At 31.5% G+C, this 13,184-nt stretch overlaps 1 protein-coding gene and 1 long non-coding RNA gene across 4 annotated transcripts in view; one reads left to right on the top strand and one right to left on the bottom strand.

Moving 5' to 3' along the window:
• LOC127730430 (uncharacterized) overlaps nucleotides 1-13,184 on the bottom strand; it is a 157,980-nt gene that overhangs the window by 136,378 nt on the left and 8,418 nt on the right. The gene's annotated exons all lie outside the window — the stretch shown is intronic.
• The window catches only part of LOC127730415 (rac GTPase-activating protein 1-like), a 34,179-nt gene continuing 21,005 nt past the window's right edge, over nucleotides 11-13,184 (top strand). For all 3 annotated transcript variants that reach the window (XM_052238823.1, XM_052238822.1, XM_052238821.1), the window contains exons 1-7: nucleotides 11-118; nucleotides 5,036-5,123; nucleotides 7,235-7,437; nucleotides 8,611-8,753; nucleotides 9,281-9,449; nucleotides 10,337-10,499; nucleotides 12,141-12,240. In XM_052238823.1, the coding sequence (XP_052094783.1) occupies nucleotides 5,042-5,123; nucleotides 7,235-7,437; nucleotides 8,611-8,753; nucleotides 9,281-9,449; nucleotides 10,337-10,499; nucleotides 12,141-12,240 (860 nt within the window). In that variant the 5' untranslated portion in view covers nucleotides 11-118; nucleotides 5,036-5,041. The remainder of the gene's footprint in view (nucleotides 119-5,035; nucleotides 5,124-7,234; nucleotides 7,438-8,610; nucleotides 8,754-9,280; nucleotides 9,450-10,336; nucleotides 10,500-12,140; nucleotides 12,241-13,184) is intronic.

Here is a 13,184-nt window from a genome sequence, read left to right as displayed (position 1 = left end):
TAATTTTATTGGATAATCTATTTCTGATTTGAAAACAGCCGGGAAGACGGAAGTTGCTTTTATGGAACTTTTGAATGATAAAACCTATAAGTAAAATTTGGGTATACTAAAACAATAGGTATTTAACAGTAGACACACAATCGGCCCTTAAAATGATATATTAATAGTAGATAAAGAAAAATATCTAAGGGGCAGTTGAAGAATTCATTGTAAAAGACGCCCACAAACACAATCATAAAAAATTGTCAAATGCAGAACATTTAACACTGAAAACAGAAATATGTATCCTTTACTGTCCTCCACACCGTATTTACCTTTGCACAGTAAAAAGGTTAACAACACAAACATTTGTGCATGGTGAACTCTTTGACTTTTAAATTATTGATAAGATTGGTAGCTGGTATGCATCATTGACATTGAAGAATGAAGTGGGTCTAAGTGCGACATGCGATTGCCTGTTTTTTTAAGCGTGACACATGAAAGTCAAATTATTTTGCGTGAAAATTGGAAACGAAGTCGGGCGGGAAGTGAAATTACAAGAGCTATTATTGCAATGATAAGCGTGGAAGCAAGTTAACTTGTACCATTGCAAACTCATACCACGTCAACTCGTTCCAACTTTAATTCGTACCACTGCAAACTCGTACCATTAAAAAATATCTACAATATACGAATGTTTTATAATTTATTTTTTTTAATCTTTATAAAAAAAAGTTGAATTTCTTGAAATTTATACCAAAGTTTAATGAAAACATAGAAAATATACGATTGTTTTATGAATTGTTTTTGCAAATCTTTATAAAAAAATATATGAATTTCTTAATTACCATGTTAATTAATATGTTAAATTCCTTTGATTATGTGATAATTGTGTGATTATGTCTGTAGTTAACTAATCAACTTGTTTAATCCTATTATTAAATTATGATTGTTATCATATAATTTAACAGCTTGGAATTAATTGTATAATGTTTATTTTTAATCACGTTAAATTATAAAAACAAAGGGGATAAAAAAGACCTACCGTTAAAAGGCTTGTATAGTCCGCAGTTTTATTCTTCAAAATTGATCCTGACAGCAGGGGTGCGGACTATAGAGTACAATAAGCAAGATATTAGAGAGAAAATTTCAATTTCGCAATGTGGTTTGTTTACATTCCGCCATGTTTGTTATTGACATTGTAGAGGGCGCTCATCATTTTTCAAACCAATAATTTTACCCAATCCATATTAAGTTATTTTTATTCAATATCAAATTAATACTGATTAATTTAAAAATTAAATTTTTCATTACAAAATTCTCGTTTCTTTTCAATGCATTGCTAAATATAAACTGGTATCTGCTTGAATGAAATCGTACAAAAGAAGTAAAAAAAGACAACCGTAAACCAGCTTACGATGTGTAAACTACAAAACGTAATCGGTTATTATTCGTTCCGTTTTGGTGTTTCCTATTGACAAATATGTTTTGTATTAGCTTAAGACCCTTCAAACATTAATCTGATAGATATATTAAACACTGTTTTACATAAGGAGGGAACTGTTTTACTTTCAAAGTCGTATTATAGTGATATCTATTATGTACGGATTTCGACTCTCACCAGGTTTTTTCATCTTTTACATGTGCTTTTCAAACTCCCGATTTAAACAAACAAGTTTCTAAATTGTTTTTTGTGTGATTTAGACTTATTTTAACCAGCGTGAAGTGTTTTAGAACCATTTACATGCAGTTTCAGCTTCTGTTTGGTGATGGAAAATAGGTTTTTCCAAGAAAATACCACAAACGACCACACACAATTTAAAATTACCGAAGTTTCATTAGACCTTTTCTAACAGTTACAAAAAGTTTTTTTACCTGAAATTTCATGGGGAGAAGGGGGTGCGGACTATGTACCAGTGCGAACTATACAAGCCCGATTACAGTAAAACAATCGAGACCTATAAGCTTATTATGCTTTGATTATACATTAATAACTAAACTCTAGCTAAAAGATTATCTAAAATAATAAATAAATTGGTTGATATAAAACAAACAGGAGCGGGTGAAGACAGAATATATTTTTGATAATATTTTTTCGACTTTGGACATTCATGCCTAAATTGCTTGCCATGAAGAAAGGAAAGATGCCAAATGGCTACAGACGACTTTTCTCATCTACACAAAGCTTATATATACCTTACGTGTCCATGAAATTGAGGCACGGTCATCTAGTTCAGCAAGGAGTTGAATATTGTATATAAATAAATTTTATACTTTCTAAATTTTGGTCATAAACAATTTAAAACTTTTCAAAACAAGATAAATAAATTCTCTCAATAAATAAAATGCATTAAGAAACAATTATAAATACCAAAATCTATTCAATGTTTCTAATTTGTAATGAATAAAAATTAAATCAAATAGTTGTCAGTAAAAGTTAAATAATGGAACTGTTCAAGGGAGACAACAAAGCCAATCTGCCACAGTTTTTTTTATCCAATTATTCAGGGAAAAATCAGCTACAAATTGGTCATTGTCCTCAAATTATATACATATAACAGACTTAAGAGGTATTGAGCGAAATTTAAATATTTATTCATCATTAAACACATTCGAATACATTTAAATAAGTTGATACGAGTTTGCAATGGTACGAATTTACTGTGGTACGAGTTTGCAATGGTACGAATTTGCAGTGGTACGAGTTTGTTTTTAGTGGTACGAGTTAACATTAGTACGAGATAACTATAATTCGATAAGCGTGATATGGGATTCTGACAAAACAATAAGCAGGTTTCGGGATCAGACCCCCCAATGAGACCCCCATTGAAGTGCAAAATATCTTTATATACACCAATCTCAAGTTTTTTTTATAAATGAGTTGCACTGGTTGACCCTGTCATTTAACTATCAGTTCTTATACAGCAACGTAATAATACAAACATTTTGTGACATAGGAAATTTCGGGGAAAGTGCAAAAAGTCGTCTATTATTTATTTGATAGGGGCTCTTTGTAAGCCCACATGGCGATTGAAAATTATTATTATTTAAAATGAAATGATCCTGTATTTAGTGTAGTTTACAGAAACTCATATGTTTACCCAATCAGGATCTGTTTAAATGAACAACAATGCCAAAAACCAGTTTTGATACCTAGGCTATAAGTTTTTTTCGAAGCCTTGGATATTCACTCACTATTCGACTGATGAGAAGCTGAGGTTAGGCTAGGATCATCTGAATACGGACTGTGTTTTCACAACTTATTTTCATTTACACATGCATGTGTCAAACTCTTCTGGCTGTTCTATCTTATTAACCCTTTCACCGATAGCTGCCCAGACAAAAGCTACTCTGAGACGATGGCTTCCCAGGCTACTATTACTCAAGTGGGAGATCTTCATAATAAATGTTAATAAAAACTTGTCTGTAGTTATTTGTGTCTTTATTTCATTCACTAACACCATGTTCACAGTTTTGTTCATGTTTTGATAATTTTTTCTTCATAAAATATTCAAATTTTCAAATTTTCTGCATTATCTAGGTGAAATTCTCAAAATTCTGCTCTTTGACCCAAAATGGCAAAATTTTGAAAAATTTAATGAGGCTGTACAAATTCCTTACACTGAACGATGTCCATTCCAAGTGTTTTGTACATAAAACGACATTTTATGTCAAAAAAGTATACTAGTTTGGCTTCAATTCTTCCATATTCTTTCAAAAAAAATGTTCCCTCATTTCAAATTCTCGTAAATTCCGTAAATTTCCTCTGATTTTGACACGGTTTTCAACAAACGGAAGTGCCATGTTTACACTTTCATCCGGGTATTCAACAAAGAAAGATAACTCGTGTTTGCACTGTTTTGAGCGGGAAATATAAAAGAGGTATTCCGATCTCAGTAAAACGGGACTCATCGTCAGCTGTCTGAAGCGTGAATCCTGGTAAACCGGGACTCATCGGCGAAAGGGTTAACAGCTATTCTGTTATGCTGGCATGTTATGGTTTCTAACTTTGTTGTAGAAATATTTTGATCTGATCCTGTATACATGACCCCTGAGGGTATATTTGTCTCAGATTATATAAGCATATTAAAAAGATTTAAATGAAAATTGTTTTACTGTCTTAGATTATATATCCAAGATTTTGGTATATTTATTGATTTAAATGTCTTAATCTTATTTGTGCAGAATTTTCCATTACAGAATAAGTATTTTTCTTCTTGTTTTATTGCTATACCCCCATGGGTAGTCAAGGTCGTTAAACACCCCCCTATTAGTAGGTTTATCCTCGTATATTTTAAAGTCAAATGTATATTTCCGGGAATGTGTTGCCAGGCAAGCCTGAGCACACTCAGCAATCAGACTAAAATGCCATGTATTTGGTGAGTATAATGAACCATCCCCTCTTTTCTACTGATTCTAAACCATTAAAAAAAAATCCTGAATTAAAAAGAGCTGAATATTTTAAAGAATACATGTATGAGCAAGAGAAGTGATCATGACAATTTATGAAAGAATGGCAAACACAACCTTAACAATTATTATGAGAGTCATACAAGTTCCACTTTCTTAAGCCTTTTTTAAAGGGGTATTCATTTCTACAACTTTTTTTCTCTTTTTAATACTTGTTTTCTTTTCTATTATGACTTAATACCAGTGCAAACTCTAATTACAAAAGAAAATACATGTTAAGTTAACCATAAAAAAAATTTCAAGGTTAAAGAGCAATTCCAAAGAAATGCATTGTCCCTAGTATAGGAATGTATGAAAGTTAGAATTATACATTTATTTCCTTTCTTTAGACATGTTAGATTTTATTCAAATTTAGGAAAAGAGATTATTAATTCTGTAAAACATATTATTGCATTACTTTCTGTCTTAGTTTCCAATGATTATAGTTTATACACCACATATACATGTTATATTTTGATCTATCAAAATTTGATATTCTTTTTAATAAAGATTTATGCTGATTATTTGACTTTTCTTAAGCCTGTTTCTGTGTTACTTTCAATTGTTTTTTTTGTATGTGATTGTTAACATTTTTTTAATATTGCAGGTGACAATGGATACAAAGTTGACTTTCCTTGCAGCTTTTGATGACTTAATGAGGAATGCCAAGGTTCTTCAAGTTGGAATTGAGCCAGGTATAATCATATACAACATCCTTAGTCCTTACATGGGGCCGGCCAGGGGTGTTATTTACTACAGAGCTCTAGAAAATGACATAATGTATAAATGACTTTAAGCTAAAACAAATCATTTACAGCTACCATCTGAAACATCAAATCTGAACGAATAACAGATTATTCTTGGAGTTATGCAGTGCTATGAAATGATAGGAGAAATATTATATTTTTTTATTTATCAGTAAATGTTATGTATGAATAAAAAATGCATATAAATATTGATTTGGTAAATAAGTATTTAAAACAAATAAGGGCACCTCTTCAATGTCAAAAACAAACATGGTGTAATGTAAACAAAACATTGCTTGTAGTTTTCTATAATCCATACCCTTGCCTGACAAAGATGTATCCGGAAACATACCAACAATATCAGAAATGATATATATATATATTTGGAAAGAAATAAGCATTAAATATTGATGAAACATTTTTAAAAAGTAATATCTCTTTCAAATGTAGTTAAGAATAAGCCCTGATTTGTTTTTCAGTGTATTACTGCATTTGCAACTACACAGAAATTACATTTTTGTCGAGCCTTCGACTTTAGTCGAAAAAGCGAGACATAGCGATCCTACATTCCGTCGGCGGCGTCCACAAATATTCACTCTGTGGTTAAAGTTTTTGAAATTTTAATAACTTTCTTAAACTATACTGGATTTCTACCAAACTTGGACAGAAGCTTGTTTATGATCATAAGATAGTATCCAGAAGAAAATTTTGTAAAAATGAAATTCCTGTTTTTCCGTATTTTACTTGTAAATGGACTTAGTTTTTCTGCCGGGAAACATTACATTCACTCTGTGGTTAAAGTTTTTAAAATTTTAATAACTTTCTTAAACTATCCTGGATTTGTACCAAACTTGGACAGAAGCTTGTTTATGATCATAAGATAGTATCCAGAAGTAAATTTGTTCAATTTTTTTTTAATTTTTTCCGTATTTTACTTATAAATGGACTTAGTTTTTCTGCCGGGAAACATTACATTCACTCTGTGGTTAAAGTTTTTAAAATTTTAATAACTTTCTTAAACTATCCTGGATTTGTACCAAACTTGAACAGAAGCTTGTTTATGATCATAAGATAGTATCCAGAAGTAAATTTGATAAAAAAAAAAATTCATTTTTTCCTTATTTTACTTATAAATGGACTTAGTTTTTCTGCCAGGAAACAATACATTCACTCTGTGGTTAAAGTTTTTAAAATTTTAATTACTTTCTTAAACTATCCTGGATTTGTACCAAACTTGGACAGAAGCTTGTTTATGATCAAAAGCTAGTATCTAGACAGAAATTTTGTTAAAATTTTGTACCTGTTTATCCGTATTTTACTTATAAATGGACTTAGTTTTTCTTCCAGTTAACATTTAATACAGTCTGCAGTTAAAGTTTTTAAAACATTTATTAGATTCATAAACTATCATGGATTTATACCAAACTTTGACAGAAGCTTCTTACAATCAAAAGATAGTATCTAAAGGAATATTTTTATTGATTTTTTTTCATCATTTTTGTTGAGCCTGCGATTAACAGCAAAAGTAGGCGAGACACTGGGTTCCGCGGAACCCTTACGAATTTTTACATAACCAGTTCTCTGATTCATCACTTCAACAAATAATGGGATGTTAAGCAAACAACAATGAATCAACAACATGAACAATGTCTAATCAGTGATGCTTATTTAAAATACTGTAAGGGTGGCAAAATAACAATAAAACACGCTTTACCGTTTAAATTCATCAGGAAATTTATACATTACACTGATAATAGGTTTGTCTTCTACAATTCAATTCAAGTGTCCAGAAATAGCCAGGTGGTAGACTATTGGTATGTGCAAGTCTATTGCTGGGCTAACATTTTTTTTCAGGGCCCTTAAATTTACTTACTTAGGAGCCTACATGGCCTAGTTGGCTACTTCTGTCAAGATAATTTTAACCCCTGACGTTATGCACAATTGTAGTTTATTAAGAATTATATTATACCTTCATTTGCAAAAATGCAACTGGCCATCCTTGTCATAATAAGATATTTTAGAAAATAGTTTTATTTTTTTTTATGGTAATTTATTTTCAGAATTTAGAAGATTTGTTGGAAATCAACAAGAATGTCAAAGAAAATGGAGAGATGCTGAGGTGGAGCTGGACAGAATAAAGGAAAAAGTTAAAGCATTAGAGGAAGAAAACAGTTTATTAAAAACCAAGCTTAGACATGCACATGTCCAGATTGAAAGAGAAGCTGACGAAAGGAGGAGGATTGAACATAATAAATTGGAATTGGTTTGTTTTCATTAATGCAATTTACATACACGTCTCATGTATTCTATATGACAATATTTAATATGTATATAAGTTAAAGACTGCATAACGAACCATAGTTATTTGTTTACCTTTTTACTTCATTAAAATTTTAATTGGTCTGAATGAACTCGATGGGAACTAAACGAAGTATCTTTGTTTCTCTATGAAATTGACATCTTAATAAAAAGCAAACCAGAAACAGCATCAAATCAAATATATGCACATAATAGTATATCAAAACAAAAAGTACTTGAAAACATGATGGCAAAGTAACAAAGCAATATGGCACCTCTATTCAATAAAAATCTTACAAGGAAAATAACTTTTATGCATGAAAATTTTGGTATAACTGGTTACCTATTTAAATCATAAAGGAGTATTTCAAATTTGCACATCATGTTTGTAAATGCAGAAGGTAAAAAAAATATGAATGAATAACACAAGATTTTTTGTAGGTCAATATTGCACCTTTATCATGAAAATGAAAAAAAATGACAATGGAGTTTTCCATCCATATTTCCTTTGTTGAAACATTGTGCGCCTCCAAGAAACAACAAAATCATTATGTATAAACTTCATTATAGTTTTTTAAATAATCTCAGCAAATATAAAGTTGTTTTGGGGATATGCACATACTTTTCCAATCCAAACTATGCATAAAAAGAGGATGAAAAACGTGTAAAATCAATCAATTTAACAAAATGTGCAGATTTCGCCATGGATTGTTGCCATGGTAACTCATAAAATGTGGAGAGAAAAAATTTAAACACTTTGTTTAGTAAGGACAAATTAATGAAAACATGTGGTAACTTTTTAATTTGCACTAATATGTCTTCCTATGGACTTATACATTATGAACTAGCACTTCAAAAATGTAGCTCAGCATGACAGTCTTGTACATAGCAGGGTTCATATTCATATCATAGAAACATTTTCTTACATGACATGAATTCGATATTTTCCACTGGACACTAAACACTAATCAATCATGATAGTTTGTACATTTTTATGTAAAAAAAATGCTGGTTCTTGAATCCTAAAGCTTAATTTGAAAACACACACTGATCCTTTAAAGAAAAATTCCTAGATGGATTCTTGTAATATATAGTATATAGGGCATAGTAGTTAATCACTGTTTATTTTTCCAAACAGGACCAGCAGATTGGATTGGTAAGGGAATTGTTGTGTGATAAAAATAGTAAAAGTATGTTGCACGACCATGACAGAGAGAGACTTGCTTTCCTTAATACCTTTACACAACAGAAATCAAGGCTAGACACATCACCTTCTAGAAGGTAAGTAATCTCTTTATTTAAACCAATGCATAAAAAACAAAAATGCTTGTTGAACAGTACAGGATTTTGAAATAAACCCTTCTCTTTGGGAAGATTAATGACATTTTTATGCTCAGATCTATATTGCCTTATCAATAGAATACTTTCATCATCTCCATTTGCATTTGATTAGTTTCTAGTACAGAAACCTTTTTATTTGGGCAATAGTCAATACTTAGCTAACTTGATTTTTTAAATATATGCAAAAAAAAGAATGAAATAAGTAGGATACAAATGGCAAGATATGTCATTGTTATAACCAAACAAAATGCCACTTGGAACAAGCATTTCTCTTTTAAATCTCAACTTCTCCCTCTCATTTTAAAATGTGACTTCTCCCTTTGATTCTCAAGTAGTGTGAGCTCTGCAATTATAAAGCCATGATGACCAAGTAATGGCTTTTGAATAAGCTCAATTTTCTAGGATGTACACTCACTGTGAAACCTTTGTCTTTTAATAGAATTAATTTTTGTTATGCCTTATTTCAGATTAAATACAATAAATGAGTCAACACATTCTATTCTGTCTGACTCTGATTATGACAAGACAGAAGATGATTTACAAACAACATATCTCCGTAGTGGTCGAAAGTACAAACGGCCGTCAGCACCACCTATGGAGGAAGCTGAACCAAAAAGACGAAGAAGTGATGAAGAGGTATCAGGAATACATTTTTTGAAAGTACATTTATATATTGGTTATACAGTGTTTTCTTTTTGTTTTTGTCTGGCCTTGACACAGTTGCAAAGTTTAGACTAAAGCATGCTGTTTTCAATGATTGCAGCACCAACAATTTGTTAATTTATTAGGTCAGTTCAATGGGAAACATTAATGATAAGTCAATATTAAATGGAATGCAAGTATATTATCATTGACACATCTCATTTCCTTGAAGATTATTTGGCCCTTCAGTCATGGTCTTTTGACTGAAACTTTTTCTATGTTTAATTGTTAAAGTTTGTGATTAAGTCAATGTGAGGGGAACCACTAATTATGAATAAATGATATTTGGTATGCAGTTGTATAAGCAATGGCATATATCATTTCCATGAAGAGTAAACGTTATGTCATAGGCAGCGTGACGTCAACATGGGTTGGCTGCATAACTAGGTCAGTAGTCCTGTTCATTGACGACATGACGTGGTAGCCAAGTGATGCATTACTAAAATGAATGCCAATGATCAGCATAATAGGATAAAATCGTTAGTGGAATACATATTTAATGACAGACATCATGGATAATCTACAGAATTCAATTTTTCGCTGGGAACAACTACAGAACTAAGGATGTGATGTTCCCCAGGGTAATGGGTAGCAACGCCTGGGTATATGGTTTAGCAACACCCAGGGCTATGGGTTTTTAACGACAGCCATTAGCCAATCAAAATCCGAGAAATATACTAAGGTGGGGATAAAATACTTTATTATAAGTTTTCTTCTTTTTTCAAATAAACGATTTTTTGGAAAGCTAAATAAAAAAAAAATTACTAGACAAAGATTTTTATATTTTTATTTATGATGGAAAATTTGAATATTTGTTATAGAAAGAAAGTTCTCTGATCACAACAACAACAGTGACACTAGATGCAGTAGGTAAACCAATAGCTGCCACAACAAATGTTACTTCAGGTCCTCAAAGGAAACTAAACAAAAGTTTTAGTGAACCAGCTCTTGACAAGTATGGTTCCCCAACAACAAGAATGGCAGGTATAGTAAGATAAACTTTGTTAAATTCAGCTTATTCACCAGAAAGAAAAAAGTAGTTACTGTGGATTCATTATTATTCGTTGGATACCAATTTTCGTGGATTTCAAGGTTATATGTTAACCACGAAATTAAAAGTTCAACGAATGGCAAATTTACTATAGGCTTGTATGCAGACATTGTCAAAAACCACGAAATTAAATATCCACGAACATGTAAGTTTTCCTTAATCCACGAAAATTGGTATCCACGAAAATAAATGAATCCACAGTATTAAGTATATACTATACATGTCTATCCACAACTTATACAGCAGAAATGGCTATGTCAATGTTTATATATGAGAAACCCCAAAATTTAAAGAGCAGCAGCACAACTTCCTGTTCTGTATCTTAAACATAATAAGTATTTTCCAAGTTAACACATAGGATTTTCTCTAAAATTGATGTGCAAAATGAAACCAAATGTGTCAAAATGTATGGCTAGATCATATTCTATTAACAACAGCTGTACTGTCTATCAGGCAATGGAAGCTTTCACATTAAACTGTAGAATATGCAGATGGACTTCTGTTTCTAGTCCAGTTTCACCCCTTTTTGTCGAGCCTTCCACTTTTGTCGAAAAAGCGGGACATAGCGGTCCAACATTTCGTCTTCGTTGGCGGTGTCCACAAATATTCACTCTGTGGTTAAACTTTCTTAAACTATCCTGGATTTCTACTAAACTTGGACAGAAGCTTGTTTATGATCATAAGATAGTATCCAGAAGTAAATTTTGTAAAAAAAAATCCTGTTTTTCCGTATTTTACCTATAAATGGACTTAGTTTTTCTGACAGGAAACATTACATTCACTCTGTGGTTAAAGTTTTTAAATTTTGTATAACTTTCTTAAACTATCCTGGATTTGTACCAAATATGGACAGAAGCTTGTTTATGATCAAAAGCTAGTATCTAGAAGGAAATTTTGTAAAAAAAATTCCTGTTTTTCCGTATATTACTTATAAATGGACTTAGTTTTTCTTCCAGTTAACATTACATACAGTCTGCAGTTAAATTTTTTAAAACATTTATTAGATTCATAAACTATCCTGGATTTTTACCAAACTTGGACAGAAGCTTCTTACAATAAAAAAATTGTATCTAGAGGAATATTTTTATTAAATTTTTTCCTCATCTCATTTTTGTTGAGTCTGCGATTAACAGCAAAAGTAGGCGAGACACTGGGTTCCACGGAACCCTTACGAATTTTTCTTAATTACTTAATTTGGCTGCTGGCTTGATAACGAAATTGTCCGTTGTAGAAAGGACTGAGAGGTACTTTTGCATGTAAATACTTTAATACAAGAGAAACCTGTCCAGATAAGGGAGTGGCCATCCCTAAAAGGGGCTGTTTCATACAGGAACGACGTTATTAGTTCAGGGGTTGAATAAGAATTTTGATATGAGGCAGGTGTGCCTGTAAAAAAGGGCAAAGTCTGTATTATTTTCATGATACTTTTTTGGTAATCAGATATACAAATTTGCAGGGCATCATAAAGCTTTTTCAACAAGGAGGCCTCCATCAACATGAAAATGCGCAAGTGCAAATTTAAAAAAAATATTTAGTTGTAGATAAGACTCTGTTAATTTTTTTTACATTCACAGATAGTGAACCTGAATCCGATGATTCTTGTTATGCTACACCTGGCAACAGGAATAACAACAGACGCAAATCTAGAAGTAGAAGAACAACATCAACAGCAGAGTAAGTTACAGATTTAGATCAATTAGTCATTAGATTGCTCCTACTGCAATAATAGCGGAAAGAAAAACTTCTGTTCTCATTTTTGTGTAGTTTATTATACCCCCGCTTTAAAAAAGTGGGGGTATACTGTTTTACCTCTATCTGTCCGTCCATCCCATGAATATTTTTCGGCGCATCTTTCTCAGGAACAACATCATAAGGATTTCTGAAATTTGGTTTCATGGTTTATATAAGTCAGCTATGTCGTGAGATGCGTTTTCAGATTCATCAATCAACAACTTCCTGTTTACCGAAAACTTACATCATTTTACACATGACATCCAAGTAGTTGAAAATTTTCGTCATATTTATCTCAGGAACTACATTACAAGAATTTCTGAAATTTGGTTTCAGGGTTTATATGAGTCAGCTTTACCGTGTGATGCGTTTTCAGATTCATCACTCAACCACTTTCTGTTTACCGAACACTTACATTTGGGCGCTGGTATCATCAGTGAGCAGTAGCTCGCAGTTTCACTTGTTTACAACATATATTAACATCAATCTTTTAGTTGGAATTCTGAAAAAAAAATTAGGGATCAAAGTTTTATTTCTTGAGAGCGAGCCTAAAACATGTAATATGTTAAAGCTCTTTTCAGTGCATTATACATAAAACAATGTTACAATTGTTTTCATAAGGATACTTCGGACATTCTTCAATCTTGATTTCAAGGATGAATGATTTTACAATGCATTATACAGCTTCCTTTCATTTAATGTTTAATGTACATGTATAAAAAACCATGAAATTTGAAATAAATAATAGTTGTATGTGAATTGATTACAATACATGAATGAGATAAAACAAAATTAACAACACCAGTACATGGTCAATCAAGCAAAAACCATAGGTGAACAGGGAACACTAAAGGTGTGTGCCATATAAACTCCAAAAAAAGAAGAGT

Source organism: Mytilus californianus, unplaced genomic scaffold, assembly GCF_021869535.1.
Source record: "Mytilus californianus isolate M0D057914Y unplaced genomic scaffold, xbMytCali1.0.p SCAF_2, whole genome shotgun sequence".
NCBI classification, from domain to species: Eukaryota; Metazoa; Mollusca; class Bivalvia; order Mytilida; family Mytilidae; genus Mytilus; species Mytilus californianus.
The sequence above is the reverse complement of the archived record's forward strand: the minus strand, read 5'-3'. Positions and strand labels throughout refer to the sequence as shown.